The 24,760-nt window shown below is 33.3% G+C and overlaps 1 protein-coding gene across 1 annotated transcript in view; it reads left to right on the top strand.

The window, feature by feature from the left end:
- Tomosyn (syntaxin-binding protein tomosyn) overlaps positions 1-24,760 on the top strand; it is a gene marked incomplete in the record, with an annotated part of 588,696 nt that overhangs the window by 552,809 nt on the left and 11,127 nt on the right. Inside the window, 2 exon segments of the mRNA XM_081728737.1 lie at positions 14,081-14,164; positions 20,293-20,388. Of these exon segments, the coding sequence (XP_081584863.1) occupies positions 14,081-14,164; positions 20,293-20,388 (180 nt within the window).

Here is a 24,760-nt window from a genome sequence, read left to right as displayed (position 1 = left end):
TGGACTTTGGTTGGAAGGTTTTACCCTCATCCACTGTATTCCTCTGACTTGGCTCCGACGGGCTTCCATCTTTTTCGCGCTTTGCAAACCACCTTCACTCAGAAAACTTTGCTGATGTGGAGGCTGTAAAAATTGCCTTACACGAGTTCTTCAGCTCAAAATCAGCGAAGTTTTATCGGCGCTAGATTCATCTTGTACCGCAAAGATAGCAGGACTAACCGATCATGTTGGTGATAATAACACAGTCCTAGATGAGTTACATTTTATGTTCTTCGCACTTCCATATCCACACGAAACATAGGAAGAACTTTTGCACGTGCCGAACAATAAGTAAAATTCAGTTTACATTTATTTGTCTGATAAAATCCAGCTTGAAGGCAGTACTTCATATCAGTTAACGTAATACAGTTAATTGTCTTTAGTTGCATTAAACAAAAAAATACTGCTAAACAATAACAAATTTGTGATAATAAAGACACTTAAGTATTTCAGTTGAAATATTGACCATTATTAAACACGATTGATCTTTCATAACAGTAGATTAGTTTAAGCAAGAAACCTAAAGCTAAACTGCTATTTACCACAAAGATACACTTGTTAAAATGCAAGAATATGAATCAATTTGCAGAGTACTGGCAAATATAGATCTTTCTTCAGGGTGTAACTTATTGCATTTGTACTTCTATTTAAAAACTTCGTAGCTATTTCGATAAATAACATAAATCAATAAAGTTTTTCAGAACTTCGAAACAGGTAAAAACGAATTTGTATCATGATCTTATTTAATGATAAATTGCTTACAATAGATTTAAAACTAACGAAAAATTTACCAAACTCGTAAGGAAAATATTATTATAATTTCATAATTGATCATTCTTCAAGTTTAAGATGCTTCTTCTACAAGTGAAATGAAAAGTAATTTAAAATCTGTTATTTTATTGAAAATCAGGAGTATTTATTTTATTTTTTCGAGGGTAAAGTTTTACCATAAATCTAATATTAATAGAAATAGTGTGTTCCTAAAGGACTTTAACCTTTATTTAGATTTCTATGTTACTTTTGTAGAATACGTTTTAAACATAAGTTTGTTTACATTAAGTTTTGTTCTTGTTCATCAGTTGTTTCATATGTTAAACACCAGAAATCAAATACTTTTATTACAGAATCATCATAAATTTTCATATTTACTCTTGACAATTACTATCTTCTCTATATCTTTTATTCTTGACAAATACTATAACTCCAATATCATGCACATGTACACTTTGAAGTTACATGTTAATGCCAACAGAAATGTAATATATGAAACTTACAAGCATGCGTTTCTCACGAAGATTGCCTGTGCCTTCTTGTATAGTGCAAAATGCAGTGAATGGTATATAACATTTGATGTTGTAATGAAGGTGACACCGATTTTGAAATGATTTGCTTGTGCATTAAATTGTCGATGTTTAACACGCACTTAATGATAAGATCTTTCACATTATTTCTGGAAGTACTTTGATTGTCCTCTGTTCAAGGGGTAAGAAGAAATGAGTTATTAATAATTATTTTTAATTTGCTTGCTTTAAAAATCAATTCCATATGTCTATTATTATTATTTATCACAGGTAACAGTCCTTTGAGTATCAAACAACTGAATACGAAACTTACCTTTAACCAACAAATTTAATACATACTAGCGAAATTGAGACGATGTACTATTCTCGAATGAAATGACTTAATAATTTCTTATGATTATATGTATTATATATGCATTGCTCCACAAAACTTAAGCAACCCGAGAGAACGTGGGATAAGTGACGGTAGGGCCCATTAAATACTGGTAGGAGGCATGTACATTCAAAGAGATGCACAGGCAAGGCGAGGGCCCGCTATAGCGCGTGCGTGCACCGTCGCAACCGCGGTCAACAGATTTTGCCATTAAGCCTACACGACAGCCCAGTTGGTCCGAGGCTGCAAGCAGTGAGTTGGTAGTTCCTGTGTGGGATATCAAGCGTAGATAAACTTTACAATGGCTGGCAGACGACTTGAGTGACGTTGACCACGGGCTAATAATTTGGCGATTGCAACTAGGTCGATCCCAAGTTGACGTGTTGCTGGAATTCAGTGTGAACAAAGATGTTGTGTCAAGACTGTGGAGTCGCTTCCAAAATGGACATACAGTCAGTAGACGTCATGGATAAGGTCACCCGAAAAAGATACGGACGCCGATGACTGGTTTCTCACAATTGCTGTCAGACGTAACCGTCAAGCGTCATGCTCTCAACTGACAAATGATTTGTTTCAGGCGACGGGACAACGTGTTAGTCTTGAAACTGTTCGTCGGCAGCTCAATACAGCAGAATTGTATGCCAGGAGGCCTGTGCGGGCCATGGAAACGGGAGCACAAACGTGCGCGTTACACATGGTGTGAGGAGCATGTTGCATGGGGGTAACACAAGTGGGCACGCATTATGTTCTCTCATGAGTCTCGATGCAGCCTGTCGTTTGATTCTGATCATACATTCGTGTAAAGAGAGCTCGAACACGCTACCATCCAAATTTCATTGCTAAATGGCCGTTCTTTGGTGGTGGTTCCATCATGGTGTTGGGTGGGATCATGTTGGATGGGAAAACGGACCTGCATAATGTGGAACATGGCACTCTGACGGCATAAGGATATCGGGATGAAACTCTCCATACACATATGCACAATTTCCGTTGAGCATTTGGTTCGGATATCCTGTTTGTGGATGACAGTGCCTGCCCACAGCGTGCACATCTTGTGTCTGAATATCTGGAGAGCGAAAACATTACGCGCATTGCATTGCCTGCCTACTCACCGGACGTGAATCCCATGGAGCATGTGTAGGATGTTCGTGGGCGGCGAATAGCGCAGCGCAATCCACCACCAGGCACTGTTCCTGAACTGCGAATAGCTCTCCTCAAAGAGTGGCACCATCTATCGCAAGACTTGATCAACACTGATTTGCAGCACGGAAGCCAGATTTCGTGCCTGTGTATCCGTTCTTGTTGGTCACGCGCCATGTTGACTGCTTATGCCCTCACACAGTCCAGTTTCACACTTCGAGGTGTCGTGTTTCTGAACATTATGGCCACCCTGTATATCCTAACTGTATTGTCCTTCATTTGTGTTGCATTGTGTATCTTTACGATCTTTCTGTTGATTATATTTGGTGCAGCGATCTTGTCGTTTTATTTTCTGCTACTTCCTTCGAGTTGCTTAAGTTTCGTGGAGACACATATATGACTAGAAAGCGGATTGTTATTTTGGGGATTCGATTTGTACTCCATTTTTGTACTTTCCTATTTATTAATTACGTGAAGGACAGTGTTGTAATGTTACTTTATAATGTAATGTATTTATCTATAATTATTTCAATTCTAAATTATAATTGCAGATTATATATCAATATTCATATAAAGTTTCTTATTCAGTTGTTCGTTTCTACGTAATTACAGGTAATGAAACTAACATACATATTTTTTTTTACAGGAAAATCATGACCAATTTAGCGTGGAAATTTATAAAAGCGTTGTGCATCTTGATAATTATTTAAGTTATAATATTTTAAGTGTAAAATATTTTTCAGCTTGTCGCATTCTTTGGAGCATAATCCGAACGTGTTGTATTTTATGTAATATATTCATTTGCTGTCATCGTCAAGATATTTTGTTAATTGGTAGAGGTAGGAAAAATAGTTTGATTATTATTATTTTTTACGACATTTCTTTTAAACTTTTTGTTCTTCGGCGGTTCCTTTTCGTTCTTCTTTCATTTCTAGATTTAATTTCTATCAAGATTGGAAAAAAATTAAACATCTGTTCGACTTAAAAGCATATTTCGAGCTAAAAGTTTAATAATAATACAGGTGCAAAATGTGCATATATTATTTGTAAGAAGCAAATTCTATACAAAGGCAAACAACCTAACGATGTATAAATTCAAATATTGCAATCTAGTCACGTTAGAATTTATATTAGAAGAAATCTACGATATTTTTGCTTTGAATTATTTTGTTGTTTCATGGTTTGCAAGTGAAATGAAGTTCAGTGCCCTCAAAGCAGCACTGAAAATATTCACATGAGTAGGAGGAAATACTTTTCTTTCTTAATGCATCTCCTGAATTTATGATTTCTGTGATAGTTTTGCTTCTGTAAGATTTTCCCTCCCTCGCCAATAAGAATGTAAATACAGCAGATTATCTACTTTATTTTTACAACAGATCAAACTTATTTACAATGTACTTATGCACAGTATTGTGTAATACTGTGTTTAAATAGCCCATAGCTACCGAGTAGTAAATAAATCAACATTACTAGAGCACTAGCTTCAGAAGCATGCACAGTGTGTATTTAATGTCTCCTTTAAGACAGGTATCGAAATTCTGACTTTCGTTGAGCAGGAATCTAGCACCTGACCGATATGTTGTATTAAAAACTGACATCTAACGAACGAAATTAGTGATAATTTTAACCAAAAATCAATTCTTTTTACAATTGATGTGCATGTGCTGTAAGGTTGTATGGGATTTTCAACTTGAAACCTGATTCACAAGAAACTGTGTAGTATTGTAAGCATCACATTAGAAATTAAAATTAACCTACCGTTGTCTTTGAAAGTGAAGAATACTTGTATTTAACTTATTATCTGTATTTAAAAGTGCTTAATTATGTCATATATTAAATTATATAGAGAAAAGAGCAAGAATTTGAACTTTTTCGAGAAAACTAGTGAATGATCACTTTCAATCCATTTCCAGTATGTGCGTTATCTTTTTTTCATTTTTTTTTCTTTTGTGCAACATTATTATACCATACTCAAGTTCATAGTTCAAAATCGTATGTCATGACGATAAAATTCACGATTTAAAAACTTCTTTATATTATTATGATTGAAAATAATAATTAACATTATTTTTCCTATTTCTACCATTTGAAGTATTTTCCAAGATAATACATTAACTACATCCAATTTAAATACGCTTCACGATCGTTTTTTTACTTTTACTGTTAGAAAGTGCAAGGTGAGAATTTTATTAAAGTGAAAGAAGATGGTACTCGTATTATAGTGAGTAGCTTTGGAACACTGGGATGGTTAAAATAATTTTTTACTGTTTTGTTATTTTTAATAGCCTTGTATATTTCCCACCCTAATCCTTAAATTTTGGACCACAAATAAATCATTGTGGTTTTGTCGAAAGTAATAGCTTGGAAGGTAGTGTTGTTGGAAAGTGTATAGCCAGTGGCGTACTTAGGATTTTGTTTCGGGGGAGGGGCCTATGCACAACACGGGGAAGCAAGGGGGGCAATTTCCCACCTGAGTTTGAGAATTAAATATATTTTAATGGATTGTCTACTTATATACTATGAAAAAACATGAAACTTGTTGGTAGAGAATCTTACATCCCCCCCCCCCCCTCCCTGTCCAAGGCAAATCTGAAATGACGCTCCTGCAAACACACATTGAATATTTGTAATCTCATTTCAACTTAACTAATTTTATTTTAGAAAAAAATGAAATATTCAGTTTTATCTGTGTACGATTTTGCCTGAAAAAAACTGTTGAGACAAGTTGAAGCTGAAATATGTTGATCATAGTGTTAATGGCAAGAATTGCAGACTGGTGAATATTATGTGATATGATATACACAAAAATTTATCAGTGAATCTAATCTTCTATTCTATTCATAGAAGGAAAAGGAAGCATCCTTTTGGCCTTCCTAATTTCCCGGGCTACTTACTCCCCCTCTCTTGATTTTCTTTAATTCAAACATTTAATTTTCTTTATAACTAAACGATGTAAATATTCCTTTGCTATAATAATTTAAGTCCCATTATGTTGATATCCAGGTAAGTTGGTGTGAAACACCACTTTCGCTTATATCAGCTCTTAGTTTTGGTGTTACTGACGACGGCCGACTTGAATCACAGCTAACAACGGTCGCAAGTATGATAGGAGAAACGAAAGAAACAACTAAGAAAAATAAACATGAGTAGAACGGACAAAAAAAAAAAAAAAAAAAAAAAAAAATCTTACATATAATGAAATTTGACAAATACATTATTCTTTCTGAACAAAGAGCGTAAGAAAATGGAAAGTCAATGAAATTCTTAGAAATGATAAGAAGGATTGTTGTTGTACATGGAATGAGAAAATCTAACAAATTTATTTTGGGAGGGGAGGGATTGAGCCTGATATCCCCTCAAAATACGCCACTGCTATAGCAGTTACAAAATATTAGAAAATAAAACAATTTTAATATACCAGTTTTGAGAAAATTAATAGCAACTAATATTTAAAGACCATTCACTTGAAACAATGTAAGTCGTGTACGAAGAATGAAAATTGTTCATTAGATGTTCTTAACCTGTGAAAGTCCTTGCAACTAGTAACGTTGCACGAAGTATTACTGGTTCAGTTAAACATGGAAAATCTTATTTGTATTAAATGTTTACCTTTAAACTTAAACTTCATTCGTAACAGCAAATACGGTATTAACGTGCTAATACAAAATATGATTATTGCAGAATAGCCCTCAATAAGCTATACTATTAGGAGCAAAAGTACCCGTTCTTCGCACGGGAATAATAAGTTTAATGAATTCAAAATCGGAACTTAGAATGTAGCAGAAGTTCCCTTTACAAGCGGAAGTGTTGAAAATGATAAAACACTTATTCCCTTATTTTAAATGAAAAGTTTAAGTAGCGACAAAGAAACGGAAATTTTAATATTATATCAAGTGAGTTTCGTTTCATAAAGAGAAATTACAGCAGATCTCCAAACTATGAAAAATCAATACTCAAACTTGATGTAGTACATCTATAACTATTGGTTGCAATTTGTTAATGGAATTGTAATAGAATCTGTCCTTCAGACACTGAATCCATATGAGAAAGCCATTACTCGCTATACCTTATTGTTTTTGTTGTATACCGGTAACAATAAAGGTTGAAACCGGAAATCGTTAATTTGAATCACTTCCAGATTGAATAGATGGTTAACGGAAGAGAGAGAACCTACTCTTGGGAAGCTGAATCGATTTATAAAAAACACTGCATCTCGATATCTCTCACCGTTTTTTGCTATAGAGAAATGAATATTGAAACCGGAAGTAGTAGTAAATTTCCACCATTTCCGGTTTTGGTAGTGTTGGGGGCTGTGTTGGTATGTTCTCTTGAGATCCTAAATCGTTGCAGAAAACCGCTTGTCGCTATTTAATACTATTCATGTTTTATGATGATAAATGTTGTAACCAGAAATTGTTAATTCGAACGACTTCCGGTTTGAATAGAGAGTTAGCGGACGAGGGAACCTAGTCTTAGGACGCTGAATCAATTGCAAAAAACATTCATCTCGATATCTCTTATCGTTTTGCTTTATGAAAACCAATATTGAAATCGGTAGTTGTAGTAAATTTAAACCACTTCTGATTTGAGTAGTGTTGTGAGATCTGACAATATGCTTTCTTGAGACATTGAATCGATTGTAGAAAATTACTTGCCGCTATCTATTACCATTTTTGTTTTATGGCGATAAGTGTTCTGGAAATGGCTAATTTGAACCACTTCCGGTTAGAATAAAGGGTTAATGAGGAAGATGCAACTTACTTGGGGACAATGAATCGATTGCAAAAATCGCAACTCGATATCTTTTACCGTTTTGCTCTGTGGAAATCGGTATTGAAACCAGAAATAAAATTAAATTTGAACCACTTTCGTTTTTGGTAAAGTATTCTGTATGGTCATATTACGTTGCCTTGAGACGTGGAATCGTTTACAAAAGAAAACGCTTCTTGGTATCCGTTACCGTTTTCGTTCCATGGCGATAAACTTAAAATGGAAAATGGTTACTTTGAACTACTTCCGGTTTGAATAGAGAGTTAACGGTCTTTTCTTGGGACACTGATTGGATTGCGAAAAACCGTATCTCGATATATCTTATCATTTTTACTCTGATACCAGTCGAGAGACGGATGGACTGACAAAACTGATCTATAAGACATCCGACACATATGTATAGCATAGTTTGGAAATCTAGAAAAAATAATCCTTTTCCTTCTTTAGATAATGTAACAACGTATTTCTTTATTTTTAATTAAGGGTTAATATACCGAATTTCACATTCCCAACTGAACCTAACTCTTACATTGGACATTTTCTAAATAAAGAATCTTAAATTTAAATATTATAGAAACTGTTCCCATTTTCCCTTTAGGAGCGGAATTTTAGAAATCCCTGTCTTTTAAGCAAGAGTTTATATACAGAATGTAACATTTCTAACTTCGACAAATCCTCACTTTGGGTATTTTCGGAACAAAGAGTCGGATATTGGCATGTTATAGAAATTGTATGGTATTTTCGAAAATGCTGAAATAATATTAAGTTGTTTCTATTGGGTATTTATATACCAAGTTTAATTTCCCTAAAGATTCGTGAGGTACTCTATTCTTGGCAAGAACCTCCTTTGCCTCCGCGTAGAATACGTATTTCAAAAAGTCTCTTCTTATCGTTGTTTTCGAGACAAAAGAATTTTCCGTTTCAATTTCGCATTTCTATGTAGTGTAGTACGGGCTGGACGTTGATGAGTACGTCACTTTTACTCTTTTATATAGTAGTGTAATGTACTTAGCTACCTTGAGATTGACTATGAAAGAAAGAAATGATAGTTTACTTGGGTATTAATAGTATCCATAATATTATTTTTATAATATTTATTCTGTTCCATTTCCATCAGTGTTTAAAAGTTAATGATCGCGAATAATATATATATTCAGTTTTTCATATTTCTGTGGCGAACCACAAAAATAATACGGAATCACACTTCATATGCTAAACGCTTTGCGTCGAGTGTCGCTCACGTTTGCCGAAGTTTCACGAAAGCCTAGTCTTAGTCAGCTTCGGTTTTTCGTCGTATCACTTCGAATTTGTGTATTGCACTCAATAATTTCTTCTGTTAGGACCAATGACAAAAAAATCGTGTCTCCGCCCATTCTCATGTGATAAAGAATATGCTACGAAAGAATAGCCTTCACAGTGTTCGTGAAGGTCCTGTTCGAAAGCTGTTACTAGCCTCATGTTTATACTGAGCATTATAAAGTAAATCGTATATTAATAAAAAATACATTGTATTAATGATTAGGAGCATTAGTTTAAGTTTGACATATAAATATTTGGATAGGCTCAATCTTATAGGCTTAGTGGATCCTGCATTCTTGCTTGCAAACAAAATTCAACTGGTATTGGGAAGAGTATATAATGGCCCTTTCCCATGCAGAGTTAAGGTGAAAAGATTGCAGAACATGTCGACACACTGGATTCACTTTTGGAAAGATATACTGTATTTATGCAGCCCTTCATGACGTATTGTACAGAGCAGAGGCCAGCGGTTAACTATTCACCTACAAAACTTATTCGGAATAGGATCCTAATCAAATAATCAATCCTGAGCTGACTGGTATTCATCAAATAACTTTAAAAAGTTTGTCATAGGGGTCAGTGTGGATCAGTCGTCAGTCAATACTGTCATTCATCAATGTTTGCAAATAAAATGGAATTGTAAGTCTCGTATTAAGTACTTTCAGTGAACACTTTCAAGAACGAAAGACCAAGAACCATAAGCTGTAAGGGTACTATTTGGCAGGTGGTTAATGGAAGTTTGTACTAACATTGAATAAAACAAAGATCTGCGAATTAGAGTGTGATAAAATTCGTGGTATTACAATATCGATGCAAAGAGACTCAGTAACTTGTATGCCACCACAGTAAGTAAAATCAAACCCCGAGTAGACACATGGTTATTACAGGATTTGGTTATGCTGGTAAATTGGTAATTTATGTAGATACCACAAATGTTAAAAATAATGTCGCATGCTTTGCATTAACGTGTACTTATATATTGATAGCATACACTATCCACTGATAGCATACACTATGCATTGTATAGTGAATAATACGGGCGTCTCTGGCGGGGGAAACGTGTTCCCCGATATTTTGTTGAGATGAAATTGACTAATGCTGACATATCGAAGAAGTAGAGAGAGGCAGAACAAATAAAATTTATATATGTTGTTAAAAATTAGGTTGATGTAATTGAAATGTCCATTTGACGTGTGCCACTTTCAGGGAATATATATATATATATATATATATATATATATACGAGGGGCATTCAATAAGTAAAGAGACAAATTGCTATAGCTCAATAAAGATTTATTTCAATCTTTCAAAACTAAGGCTATTTTTCAATATAATCACCCTTTACAGTTATGCATTTGTCCCATCTTTCTTGCAGCTTCCTAATTCCCTTGGCGAAGAAATCTTTCGATTTACCCCGAAGCCACCTTTGCACCGTCTGGGAACCCATCTGGCACACGTTTTTGTGTACTTTAAAATGTTCCTAATGACATTGTGAACAGTTCCAACACTTACTTGAACTTCCTCAGCTATCATTTCAACAGTAATTCTTCTGTTATCACGAATAAGTCCGTCAATCCTCGATTCCAACGAAGAACCAGAAACTTCCACTGGACGTCCACATTGGGGTTCATCACCTTGTTCGGCCACTTTTAAACCGATCAACCCACTTGTACACATTCGCACGGTTCATACAACTGTTACCGTACAGTATCAACATTCGAGAAAAAATTTCACTTGGTTTTACACCTTCTGCGACTAAAAACCTAATGACTGAGCGCTGTTCTTCTAAGATGCAATCTTCTAGAGGACTTGCCATGATGAATTGATATTTTTGAAGCTATGTTGACATCAAATTACGAAACAGCAGATCAGAGCATATCCCAAGGTTGCCAGCTAACACCCCTGAAACAAAAACAAAAACAAAAAAATTGATTAGTGTTAAAAATATAGACTTTGTCTCTTTACTTATTGAATGACCCTCGTATATATATATATATATATATTTCTTAGTTAGTCAAAGTAGTCTCAGCATCAGTCATATACTTTTGTCATTGCTTAACCAGCAACAGTTGAATTTCATGACAAACGAAGACCAAAGAAGGGAAAAAAATATATATGTAAAGTTGATTCGCGAATTAGGAAAGGAAATCTACAAAGACAGAGGAATATACAATAGAAGTAAAGGTAGCAAGAGGAATTAAAAGGATAGATAAATTTTAATAATGTATAAATTTCATTTAAATAGAAGGTAACAAGGGAAAACTACTACGACAATATAGAAACTAAAGATAGAAATGAACTTTTAATGAGAGAATTGCAGCTTGAGAAAGATGGAAAGATGGATGATAGCAAGAATAAATTTTGTATCTTAAGTATTAGAACGGAAAACGAAGTAAATGATGATGGCAAAGGAATTGGGATGCTAAGTTACACGTTTAAAAATATATAGCGAAATTAAAGACGAAAATGTAGACAATATATACCACTTCATTAAGAATACAGGAGGAGGAGGAAAAAGAAATATTCGAAATGTGCAATCAAATAAAGAGTGTCATCGTAAGACTTTTTTCAGAGAGTGAAGATTTTGTATGAGGTCTATAGAACTACACTGCTGCAAATGCGCTTAAGAACACTAGCTCAAAGTTGTACACAAGAAGAAGGCGATGTACTGTTCCCAACATGGTATCGATGAAACATCCTGAACATATTATACAGACTATTCAAAAACGTACAACATTCGCTTTAATACCACATATAACTACTCCGATCAGTCATGCAAGGAACAGCTCAAATGCGTGGCTGGTCGAACAGATGCTGTATGTCTGTCTAGGAAATGGTCATTGTGAGCTCAACTGGCGGTCAGGTGCCATCCCATTATGTCCCACAGTGCCCGACATGATAAATTTAAATTTAAATTTGTGGCAACAATGGAAGAAAATTATGGTGAACGGGTGAGTTAAGTGATTTCATCATTACTGCACTAAGTGCAAGGATCTAAAACTCACATTTTCGGTTCCAAACAATAAATCTGGTACGTACATAATGCATAGGCTGGTGAATGTTTCACTTCATTTTCATGTAAATAAGTTTCCCTCTCTTGCTTATTTTTGATCTATTTAAACTTGTTCTCTTTCAGAAACTTAAAACAATATAATTCTCTCTTTCATTATAATATTTATAAGTCAATGTAAAATATAATCATTGTAAGTTCCATATGCAGCTCAAAACTTTGGAATCCATCGAAAACAAATGAACAACAAATACTGGCTAAAATACGTCACGCTTAACCTATCGGTTGTATTGGTAAAGGTAGTATGAGGATGCAGTTATCTCATAATTCAAGTAATTACCATATTACTTATAATTTCGACGTAAACTCAGTTGGGGTCTAGTAGCATTCTAGTTGTCCCTTCCCCCCACTTTAACTTGCCAGAGACGCTTATGGTGAATAAAATAAATGGATGAGGCGTATATACAATATTTTTGTATCATTTACAACATAATCGAAATGCTTGTCGTGCTTTTGTCAATCTAGACCTTTTGGACTGCAATATGTTTGTTCCATTGTTTTGAAACGTTGCTTTCTCACAGTTTCAGTAGTTTTCTATTTAATATTTTTGTCTTCTTAAGTCATTTTAGCATTACAAACTCTGTAATTGGGTGAAGTGGGGGATCATTTTGGAAGAATTACAAAAGTTAAATAATTTACATTGAAAGACTTTCTATTGATTCAATTCACGGAGTCAGCCAGTCTGACAGTTTTGTCTTTCAATTCAACGCGCAATATTTCATGAAGTTCAATTTTTCGTACATCGTCTCACTTCTCGAAATGATTTTGCCAGGTCAATTAGAGATGTTTGATCCAAGCTTGGCTTGAAGTCAGTTTAAAAGATAAATTAGATAATGGCCGGGCCTTCTTAATCAGGTAACGAAACAACTGAGTAACGAACATATAAAGCCGAGTATTACTACAGATTGCAAGTACAACATGCTCGGCGACAAAGAAAAGATATATATATATATATATATATATATATATATATAAAGAGAGAGAGAGAGAGAGAGAGATAAAGAATCCTCATAGTAATAAAATTAATCAGGGCAGACTCATCCATATATATATATTCTATTGGTCTTAGATGTTTGCGGGAATGGATAAATAGATGATTGTTTTTAAGTTGATTTTTCATGAATAAACATGATTCATTGTATGAAAATTGCTTGAAAAAGTAATATATATATATATATATATAATATGAACTTTGTGTTGCTTTAGTAAAAGTACTATCTATTCAGTTCTTTATGTATGTATAATTAGAAGAATTTCGGAAATTAGAGAAAGTAGTTAGTTTTAGTAAATATCATTCAATAATATACTTCTTAAAATTTATATATTTAAGACTGTTTTCTTTACGTCCGAAACGTTACAAATATAAGAATAAGATGTTAATTATGTTGTTGATATGATTTGCTATTAGCACAGATACTGATTTTAATTTACAGTGTGTATAGTTCTTATTTATTCATTTATTTATTTATTTCTATTGTGAATATTTTAATAAAAATGACACACATTAATCGTATGCATTTGTAACCTTCCAAGCAGAGTAAGGCAACTGTTTGTCTCGAAAAAACCAACATTTTTCTCATTGTTTTATGTCGTAAAAAATGGCATTTATGATATTGATTGGAACTTCAGAAAAATAAAATATCAGTTATCAAAAAAAAAAAAAAATCAAAGTATTATACTAATGTTCGATCATTTTCATATCATTTCATTTACATTAGGGCAACGGATGGGCTGGAAAGTTGAATTTGATGACAGTGTTTCTAATTTCAGGGAAAGCAGGAAAGATTACAGCTACACGTATGGGATGTATATATTTATAGATATATCATTAATACTTCCTCAGAATATTTCGTTATGTGATATGCTCTATTGTTTTAAGAACTATTAAGTAGAAAGTTTAAACAATAAATTAATTTCGTTTTATTATTTCAGCTGTGCTTTATTTTGTTTTGAAAAAAAAAATAAAGAAAAAGAAAAACAGCCCACCTTTTCTTTGCATGACTTACAGACGATTTCAAGATCCGTATATCTAATCGTAAGATATACATTTGTAACAGACCCACCAAACTTTCTCTTTCCTTTCAACAGTTTTCAGACAACCAAACAAGGCATTGTAGACCCTATGTTATCCATATGGGGACAACAGATGTTTGTAAACGAAGATACTGACCAGTAAGTCAACACACACATAATATACACACAGCGGCGGGAAATTGGGAGACCGATTCTGACTGCCGTTCTGTGTTTGTGTTCTTCTGCATGACATGCATTTAAAGCATTCGTTCTATATATAGCGTCCAGCACGCCCACTGTATGTGCCTATAACTTTTCCATTGTCAGAAACAAAATTTATAAAAACTTGTCTGGACATCTCTCTCTTTCTATATATGTTGAAATAGATTGTAATTTACGAAAAAAATACTTAAGTATTGCTCACATACCATTTACCTATGCAGTGTAATTGTATTTATGTAGTAGAATTATCGTCCTTTCCTTTTTAGTTTATTGCTAAATATATATTTATATATATCCATATTCATCCGCGTGTTTCCTCTTTAATATATGTTATGGAATAAGCACGTAGAAACAAGTATTGTTTCCTTACCCTTGTGTCGTTAAACCCTTCGTACTACTGTCTACGAACCTAGCTAACAGTTCTACAACCTGCATAACTTATCGCTTTTTCACCTTCAAGTGTTCTGCGTGGATGTGCTTATTTCGTACTAATATTAGTTGCATTTATTATATGTAATTGTATTTTATGTACGTATATTTATATATTACTGCACTATAGCACTTAATTAATATTACTTTTAATAATTAATTATCAAAGGTACCTGCATGAAATGTTAACATGCACATTCATGCACTAATAAGGTTTGAAAAGCTGACACCAATATTCCTTCTTGTTTGTATTAAGATCCAATATGTATAGTTGAATATGTGCTATCTTACTGTAACAAACAAAGAATAGTAATTCTCTTTAATTTAGATCTTGTTATAAGGTTTTTGTTTGCCGATAAACCCTAAAGATTAACAAATGTTTGAAACATACAACCGTCAGACTTCTGAGTTGGGAAATTTGATCGAAACTTGTGAATTGAAATTCACTGGAATTTCGAACTCATCCCTTCTTCTTTCCCAAAGTCACCCCTAAGTTACACTTTCCCCGAAGTTGAATTGCTTTCCCATTGAGGGCTGTAGATTCTTCCAATTTTTTCATATAACACATTAGACAAACAAACAAGAATAAAATAAAAAGAAAATAGTTACTTAACTTTTATAACGTAATGTTTTACAAGTTTCTAATCATTCTAGAAATTTCAGTGAAGATATTTGTAAGGATTCTGTTGAAGTCGATCCAGTAATTTTTGGATTAAATAAAACCAAGTGCTTTTATCATTTAATATACCGATATGTTACATTTCTTATCTCTAGACCAGCCAATTTCAAACGACGACGTAACGTAACAACGGGAGAAAGTTAGGATATAGAAAAGGTTATTATTTATATGCTATGAAAAGAAAGTTAATTTTTATAGGTGTGTCGCATGGTTTTAAATAACACTGTTAGTGTGCCAAAAACGAAAAGAGATTGTAAACTGCTACTCTAGACAATGTTTCGAAAATTAAGGAAAAGAGATACGCTTTTTCTCATATTTGAAGTCAGTAGAGTAGCTATAATCTTTGTTTTTGTGTGTGTAGAGAAGAGAGATTACCGATATTATTATTATTATTATTATTATTATTATTATTATTATTATTATTATTATTATTATTATTATTATATTATTATTATTATTTATGCAATGTAACAGTGAATTTATAATGTATTGTTTTATTAAATACAAATATAAAAATATTTCATGGGAATGTAACAAAAGAAAGAAAGAAAATTTCGATGCTGGCGTAGATTAGCAATAAATGTGAATATTTATATCTTCAAGGATGGAATGAATTTAGGATAGATCAAGAGCATATATCCCCCTAATAAATATAAACTGTAGATTTATAAAGCAAAGATACTTGAAATTAAATACTTAACAGATGAAAAATGAGGAAGTAAGAAATCTTTTCATACAAAAGTTCGAAGGAAAGTACTCAAGCGAGAAAAAGGTAGGTGGAAATAGTAGTAGACGGTGGAAACATATTAAAATTTGCATTTAAATTTGATTTAAACTACTTGCTGAGCAAAACAATACGTTTATTTAAAAAAAAATATATATATATATATATATATTAACGTGTAACAGTTTCGTCAACTATCCACTTTGGCTCCATCATACACTATTAATAAATAAAGCCAAATGGTGTGTGATGAAGCCAAAGTGGATAGTTCATGAAACTGTTACACGTTAATATTTTTTAAAATAAACGTATTGTTTTGCTGAGCGAGTAGTTTAAATCAGATTTAAGTTTGTTAAAAGCAAAGTTTGTACAGTGGAAAATATTAAATTTGCATACAACAAACTGCAGAAGAAGCAGTAGGTTACTGCAAACACAAGACTGCTAAGAAAAGCATGGGTTACAGAACAGATGTTACAGAAAATGAGGGAAAGAAGGACGTGGAAACAAGTTAATACAAAAAATGGCAGAAAGATTTATAGGAAGTTAAACAACTACTTACGAAAGGAAATAGAGTCAGAAACGAGTTTTGCAAAAAATAAATAAATAAAAATAAAAAATAAATAAAAATGAACATTAAAAACTTAGAAAGAGTTGAGAACTATGAGAAAATGTACAAAGAGGTAAAATCTGTGGAACTTCGGAGGAAACAAGGGGATATTTCGGTGGCAGTAGAAAATAAGAATGGAAAAGTAGTCAGCGAGAGGAACGAAGTCTTAGGAAGTTGGAAAAAATATTTTGAGGATTTGTATGAGAGTAGGGATAGACCGCGTGGCCTAGATGTTACAAGTAGAAAATGGAGCAAGAGTTAGGAAAGCTATATCCGAGATAAGAAATGGAATGACAGTCAGGATAGAGTTCATTGAGAATATGGGAGACAAGGGCAAGAAAGAGTTGTTCCGACTATTCAATGAAATATATGAAACAAGAGAGTGGCTGAAAGATTTCCTAAAGCGATTGTGATACAATTGCCTTAGAAATCAAACCCAGAGAGATGTGAAGACTAAAGAACTATTAGTCTCATATCGTATGCAGCAAATAATATGCTTTCCTGGGTTGGTACGAAACTGAACAGAAGGTTGTACGAAAAATCAAGTGGAAAACTTGACGAGGAACAGTTCAGTTTTAGAAGTAAGGGCACAAGAAATGCGATTGACTTGTTAAGGATAATCAGTGAATGATTTACAGAAAAAGAGAAGAGGTTTATGTTGTATTCATTGATCTAGAAAAGACTTTTGATCAGGTGAACTTGGAATTATTGCTAGTCTTAAAGAAGGTTGGGTTGAAATGGGAAGATCGAAGACTCATAAGAAATTACAAGTAATAGGCAAAGAAATTACAGGAGAGTGCAATTAGAAGGGAAGGTCGACAGGGATGTTATCTCTCGCCGACGTTATTTCGGTAGGAGATAGAATGAGGTGTATACGGTTTACAGATGATATGGCGCTTGTTGCGGAGTCTGAAAATAAAATAAATTAATGTTAGAAAATTTGAGGATGAGCCGTGAAGAATATGGCATAAAAAAAAAAAGTTAGAAAGACAAAATCAAAATCCATGGTGATTGAAACGAAGCAGTTGGTGTCAAATATAGAAGCAGGAGGGGAGACAATGGAACAAGTGACTAGTTTTCGATACCTGGGTAGTATTATTAGTGTTAAGATGAGAAGCGAACGTGAAATAAAAGCAAGGATAGGAAAGACGAAAGAAGCGTCTAGGAGGTAGCAAAAGTATATTTTGTCGGTTCTTGAATAAAGAATTGAGAAAAAGGCTCATAAAATGCTTCGTGTGGAGTATTGTATTATATGAAGCAGAAACAACGCAAAATCGATTAAAAAAGAGCCGTGGAAGTGTAGGTGTGGAGAACAATGGGGAGAATTAGCTGGGTTGAACTGAAAACAAATGAGGAAGAGTTAGAAATAGTGGGTGATAAAAGGACAATTTTGTATCTAACTGAAAAAGAAAAAATATTTGGGATATTGGCTGAGAAGGAACTGTATCATGAGGGACTTGCTAGAGAGAATGGTAGTAGGAAAGAGAGGAAGGAAGGAGGCTACAGTTGATAGGCAATATCAAAACAGAAAAATCATACGTGAAGGTTAACTGAAGGCCATGGTGCATGGAAGCTTTTCAGTTGCAGCAAGTGATCTTTCAATAATGGCAGAATACCTATTATGATGATGATGACTTCCAAGATTAAGTATCTTTTTTCATCCGTCCTTGAAACAATTTGTATTTCCTTGTGGGTGAAAATGTATGTAGTCAACAGTGCTCCTATATCTCTAATTTGGAAATATTCCTTTAACTTTGTAACAGATTTAGGGGTAGAAATACTGAATATAATTCTGTGAACAGTTTTTTTTTCCTTTTCCTTTTTAAGGATATCGGATTAATAGATCTAAAAAATTCTCTCGTTCTCGATACATTTTTTCAAAATTAAAATATAGTGTAGTGTTCTTTTTTAAAAAAACAATATGACCATAAAACGTTTATGAAAAAAAAATTTTGGAAATTCTAGTTATAGTAAAAGTGTATTGTAACGTGTGTGTAATGTAAAATAACACTATACAAAGAGATCCTGTACACAAGTATTTGCAGTAGGGAGAGCCTTTCATAAGTAACGTACGAACATTTTTTCACTAGGCCATAACCCATTAATGTAAAAATAGTAATTATTATTATTTAGAGATGGTATACACATCAGTGGAAACATTACAAATCCTTTACATACATGAATAGCAGTAATATGTTAGTTAATGATTCCAGACTAAATCCCTGGAGAAATCAGGCCCATGTTAGATTTAAAACTGTCTTGTGTTCATTAATGTAATCTTATTAATCAGAATTTGATGCGATAATGTACTTAATAATTTCAATTCATATGCAGCAATTATATTTGTTTGAAACTTCTGTGTAAAATAATTGGAATATTGTTAGAAATGAATGGAAGTAAATGCTTCTTATAATTAGTTCGTTTAAAAATGTAGAGAATGTATTTTTCTTTTTTTTTCTTTCTTTTTTTTTTAAAAAAAAGGAAACGTAATGTATGTGTAAACTATTATCTAATATTGAATAATTATATTAGCGTGATATTGGTGTCAGCTTTTAATAAATAACTGCACTTTAAAAAAAAAAATAATCTGCTAGTTGATCACAATTTTGTTTTATTTATGAAAAATTAATGATCATTATACTTTGCTCAAAAGTTAGCAAAGCACAGGCTGTGAATGGTAATTACGAAATATTAACTCACGGAATGTTAGCTATCTTTGATCCCACCTAAAAAAAATACCTGTAAGAGATAACTGCATGGTATATCTACCGTTAAAATGCACTGAATTTTTTCACACTCCAAAAAAGGATTTGCACTTGAATGTCATTTGTGGTGGATAATTTTACTTTGAAGCAATCTATTGCAACAATGAAAAAAATATTTTTAAAAAAACAACCCTGTTAATTTCTCTATGGCTTTACTGGCCCTTCAATGAAGTTTTTGCACTGGTGCTGATATTCTCTTTATCAACTCTGCATGTATTTCCTATCGGTTAATGGAGCAAGTGCTATCCTTTACTTGAAATCTCTCACTAAAATGAAACTCTGAATAAGAGACTTAAGACTTTTGCATTTAACTTTGTTTGATGATTGTTAAGCTGTATACTTTCTAAATTCTTCATTAACATTTTTTGCCCTTTTTTTGCATGCCTCCCAATGTGCACAAGAAACATTGAAACCAAACACAGCACCAATTCATCTAAAACAGCCAAAAGACATTCTCATATGGGCACAATTCCTGCATTACAGTCACACATAAAAAAAAATTGCACTGTGGCTGTTTTCCTATATCAATGGAAACAGAAACAAGAACTAATGCCCGGTATCGAAAGCCTCTTTATCGTAATTTAACTGAAGGAAGTCAACAATGCTTGCGACAATATTCTTTCCGTGTTTGTAATGAAGTGTTACTTTTGTGCGATGTTTTACTGTGTGCATTCTTTATTTTTATTCTACATATTTTTTTAATTAATGTTTACTTGTATCATATGATATTATTTAAATATTAATTTTTTCATGAATTATTTTTAAACTATTTGTTGCTTATTACTGGTAACTATACGTACTTTCCTCTATTACTTCAAGACTATAACGTAAACTAATGATGTGGCCTAATTTCTTTTACAGGATAGCGAGAACATTTTGCTTTAGTAATCGTGGACACGGTTTATATTTATGCTCACCATCCGAAGTTCAGAAATTTACAGTGTCCGCAGAATTCTGGTATGTATTTCTTTCCTTGCTTTTTCTTTTTGTTACTTACTTCTTTTCAGGTATCCTACCAAACTATTCCGCATACTATTACACCCAGGTACGAGAGTTACTCCATAAAACCAACCTTGAAACTATTCTTTCTCATTCCTTCACGTAATGGAAACGCATTTAAGAACACCCTGTATACATAATTCAGACCACAGAATTATCAATAGAGGACACACTGATTTTAGTTTGAAGATCCCAGTGCACCGACCATTATAAAGAATAGGCTGATCTTACTGTTTATAAAGGGCATATTGCTAAGGGTTTGTGTAGGATTCCCTTTAGTGTAGATTTCATTCTTTGTCTGCAATGCAGAAGGACGCAAGCGAAGGGATGTTGTTCAATTAAGTAACTTAGAGCGTGGCTGTATAGTAGAGCTACGACAGCCGAGGTGTCATTACGCGAGATTTCTTCTTGTATAGGTTGTGACGTGTCAGTGATCTATCAGTGGTGTATATGATGAAAGGCAGAAGGTACCTGCGGAAGACGTGCCCTCCGTGCCCCTGCGACGCACGAGGAAATCCCTGGACACAGATATTTCTAGCTCCTTAATTGAAAGAACAGCGATTACCTGGTTGCGCTCGAAACCAATGTGACCATTTTGTGAGAGCAGGAACCCTAAACAATCGATTTTAGGGGACATGTTTATGAGAGGAACGATTACACTTAATACCCATTTATTACGAGAACATCTTACCACGGTCTGTAGTCGCGAAACAAATTAAGGACAGTGGTATTTTGTGATGAGAGTTGTTTTTACCTCAGACACATGAACGGCTATGTATGTGTGCAAAGACGTATAGATGACCTGGAAAATCTTGCATATATTCGAACTCGCTATAGAGCACCTTGACTTGACATTCTGTTATGGAGGCAGTAAGCTGCTCGTCTCTGATCTGAGTTCAGAGGAGTATGAGTACTGACATCGTCTGTCATTTTCTTTGTCATTATCTGGATACTTTGTAGGACCCTATCTTCCAATAGAATAATACACGGAATATTCCAATAGAATAATAATACAATCCAATAGGCCAGGGTGCACGCCTTCTACTCTGGCTTACACCCTACTTAATAGTACGTAATCCGTATCAACCACGTTTGAAAAATGGGAAGGTGCCCATCTGAATGACGGTAGTCTGAATGAACACCTGGTTACGTGACCTCTCGGGATTGTTACGTGTGTTATTAAGATGAGTATTGCTTTTTTTTTTTTTTTTTTTTTTTTTTTTTTTTTTTAACATCGTGTGTAACATCCTGAATATCTTACAAGGGCACCATGTTGAGATCACTATCACCTTCTTGTTTGCTAATTTCGGGCCAAATCTGTTAATTCATCCTGGGCGTTCTTAAGTGCATTTCCACCAGTCTATTTATTGGAGGGATATGAACCAGTTACATATGGTAATTTAAAAGTCATGTTAAAATTCTACTTACATTAAAGTTAAAAAAAACTCAGCTAAATAACATTTACGTCCGATGCGTATTATTCGTGGTTTAATCCACGTTGGAGATCATTTTTCTTTAGTCTCCAGGTCGGAATCATGGAATGCAAATTAATCTGATGAATGAACAGAATATTGCATGAATTCTCAGATTTTCGAGTAGACGTATAGTGAATTTCTAAATACATTTGTTTTATGTTTTGCGTATTTTTACTTTGAATAAGGATAGCATAAAATTATCAGGCTGGAATTAGTTTCCTCTCCCCAGTAGTTTATCGTTATTATCGAATGGGAATTCATGTTAGCGAAAAAGTATTCTTAATGTTAATTTATTTAACTTCGTAGCAGTGAGAGCCTTTAAAACGTATACACATTGTGACTTTCCGTTCGAGCGTAACTTTTAGGCAGAATATAGCGTAGTAAGTAGCTTACTATGCTTGTATGTAATTAGAATGTTGCATGTGTTTGCAGGGTTCCTACTGATCAGGGAAGTCAGACTGGAAATCAGGGAAAGGCAGGGAAATTTTATAGAAACATTAATTGTATATCAATTTTATCTTAGCCGACCATTATAATACCTATTTGGTTTCTTTTTTTTTCTTTTTTAAGTTGTTGATAGATACTAATCATAGTGTGGGACGTTGCTCAGATTTTTATGAGGGAAAGTGGAATGTACACTCATGTCCAAAATTATTGTCGCATGTCTATAAATATGTTGTTGTATTATTATAATTTGATAACGAATTCTCCCGGTATTTCTTATAATGTTAGTATGTGTATAATCGGCAAAGACATGTATGTGGCAAATTTCATGTCAAAAGAGCAGTAAATAAGAACAATAAAAGGAAAATAAAACTTTCTTGTCCATTTAGCAACATTTTGTTTTACTCATTCTAATTTTCGTATTTATAATTCTTTTCCTATGAAATTTACCACAAATATACATTTCCCGATTATTCAATAGTATCAGTATTAAAAGTACCCTACAAAATCATTATCAAATTATATTCTTACAAGAAGACAGTTATAGATATGCGACAATCATTTTGGACATGAGTGTACGTATGAGCAATTGATTACTATTTGTCTCTATAGAATACTATTACTATAGAATAAATTTATGTCAACATCGTCCGACACCTGGCATGAAAATCAGGGAATTTGCTGCCAAAGATAGGGAAAGTTAGGGAGAAGTCAGCGAAATAGACTTCTCCCGATCAGTAGGAACACTGGTTTGCAGTCTACAGAAGCATGGTGCACTTTTTGAAACTACTTGTTGTCCTTCGCTGTACGCTATAGGTTAAATTAAAAGTTCTAATTGTTTACATTTAACTTCTTTTTTTAAAATTTATTCACCAACTGTCTTGCGGTTATACAAATAATAATACTCAAATCCAAATATGGTTACGGTGCTTGTCTTAATAATAGTACGTTCATTTTTGTCCACTTTCAGATATTCAATTCAAACAATGTTTCAATTAAATCATCACAATATATTAATATAGAAATATACAAATATTAATGCCCAAATCTAAACTGATTACAATCTGTCTAAACATGATTAAATACTCTGTTTAATATATGTCTATTTTATGATTAATTCGTTATTTTTTTATTATTATTATTATTTTTTTAATTGAGATTTCTGTGCAAAATGAATCTATGCATCAATGTTAACAGTCCTAAACATTTTGTATTCACAGGCATTTTCTAAGTGTAGGACGCTTTATTCGTATTTTTCAGTTCCTTCACTTAAACATTTTAGATCCTTACAACCTGCCGTTGTCCACAGTCTATCCCCACAAATAACACACAATAAAAAAAACAAAATGGATTTTTCTTCTTTTCAATCACTGTTAACAATTACTTTTTACTGGACCATGTATTAGAGAAGGTTCTTTTCTTCTTTCCGTCAAGTTGAGAAAATGTGATATCGTTTTGTTGATTTGCGCCTAACTGTGTAATCTGAAGTTTTTCTTCTGTATTTAATGAATTAAACGGAGTTTTTAATAAACAATGTACTGTGTTCATTTCAAAATCACACTTTCTCGTCTACCAAACAATTCAGAATTACTGCAATAATCAAGCTTTCCCACACAGCTATACTATTGCAGTGAGCCGGTCCTTCTTTGCCCAAAGATCGTGATGACGAGCGTACTGAGAAGGAAATGGAAGTGACTCGGTCACGTGATAGTCACTGCTGTTGTTTGATTTGTAGAGAGGCACTTTCTCTATGCCGAGAGGTGCAGGGAAAACCGGGCCAGCAGATGCTATCACGCCGCCTTCTACGAAACCAAATTCAGTCAAAGTTAATCAGCACAAATCGTGTCATTTATAGAGGCGATTTGTGAGTGAAGTTACAATGATAAAACATAGCATTTTATCTCTTCAAACTAAGAGAGGAAAACTTACTTAATTTTCTAATTATTGTATAACTTTAATAATAATATAATAATAATAATAATAATAATAATAATAATAATAATAATAATAATAATAATAATAATAATAATAATAATAATAATAATAATAATCACAAAATTAAATGGAATACTTATTACTATTTTCGGTGGAACCTGGGTCCTCTGACCATTAACAAATATCCGCCCCTGCAATGAACAGTGCGTGGAAAGTTTATCTCGTACTATTCAAAGTGAGTAAAGTATACTACCTTCAGGTACAATTTTCGTAAATTAGATACTTTCTTCTGCTAATAAACAGTTTTCTACAGCAGGCTCTATTTCTGGCACATACTGTATTTATTTCATGTAATTTTCTCAAAAATATAGTGGATTGAAACAAGGAATTTTGTGTGAATATATTATTTATAACTTTTGTTTTAAACATTCTGCTTTCATGAAATGAACTTCCTCACTAAATTAGGCAGAGTTTTG

The sequence above is a fragment of the Thermobia domestica genome, chromosome 1 (assembly GCF_964235325.1).
Source record: "Thermobia domestica chromosome 1, izTheDome1.hap1.1, whole genome shotgun sequence".
NCBI classification, from domain to species: domain Eukaryota; kingdom Metazoa; phylum Arthropoda; class Insecta; order Zygentoma; family Lepismatidae; genus Thermobia; species Thermobia domestica.
The sequence above is the reverse complement of the archived record's forward strand: the minus strand, read 5'-3'. Positions and strand labels throughout refer to the sequence as shown.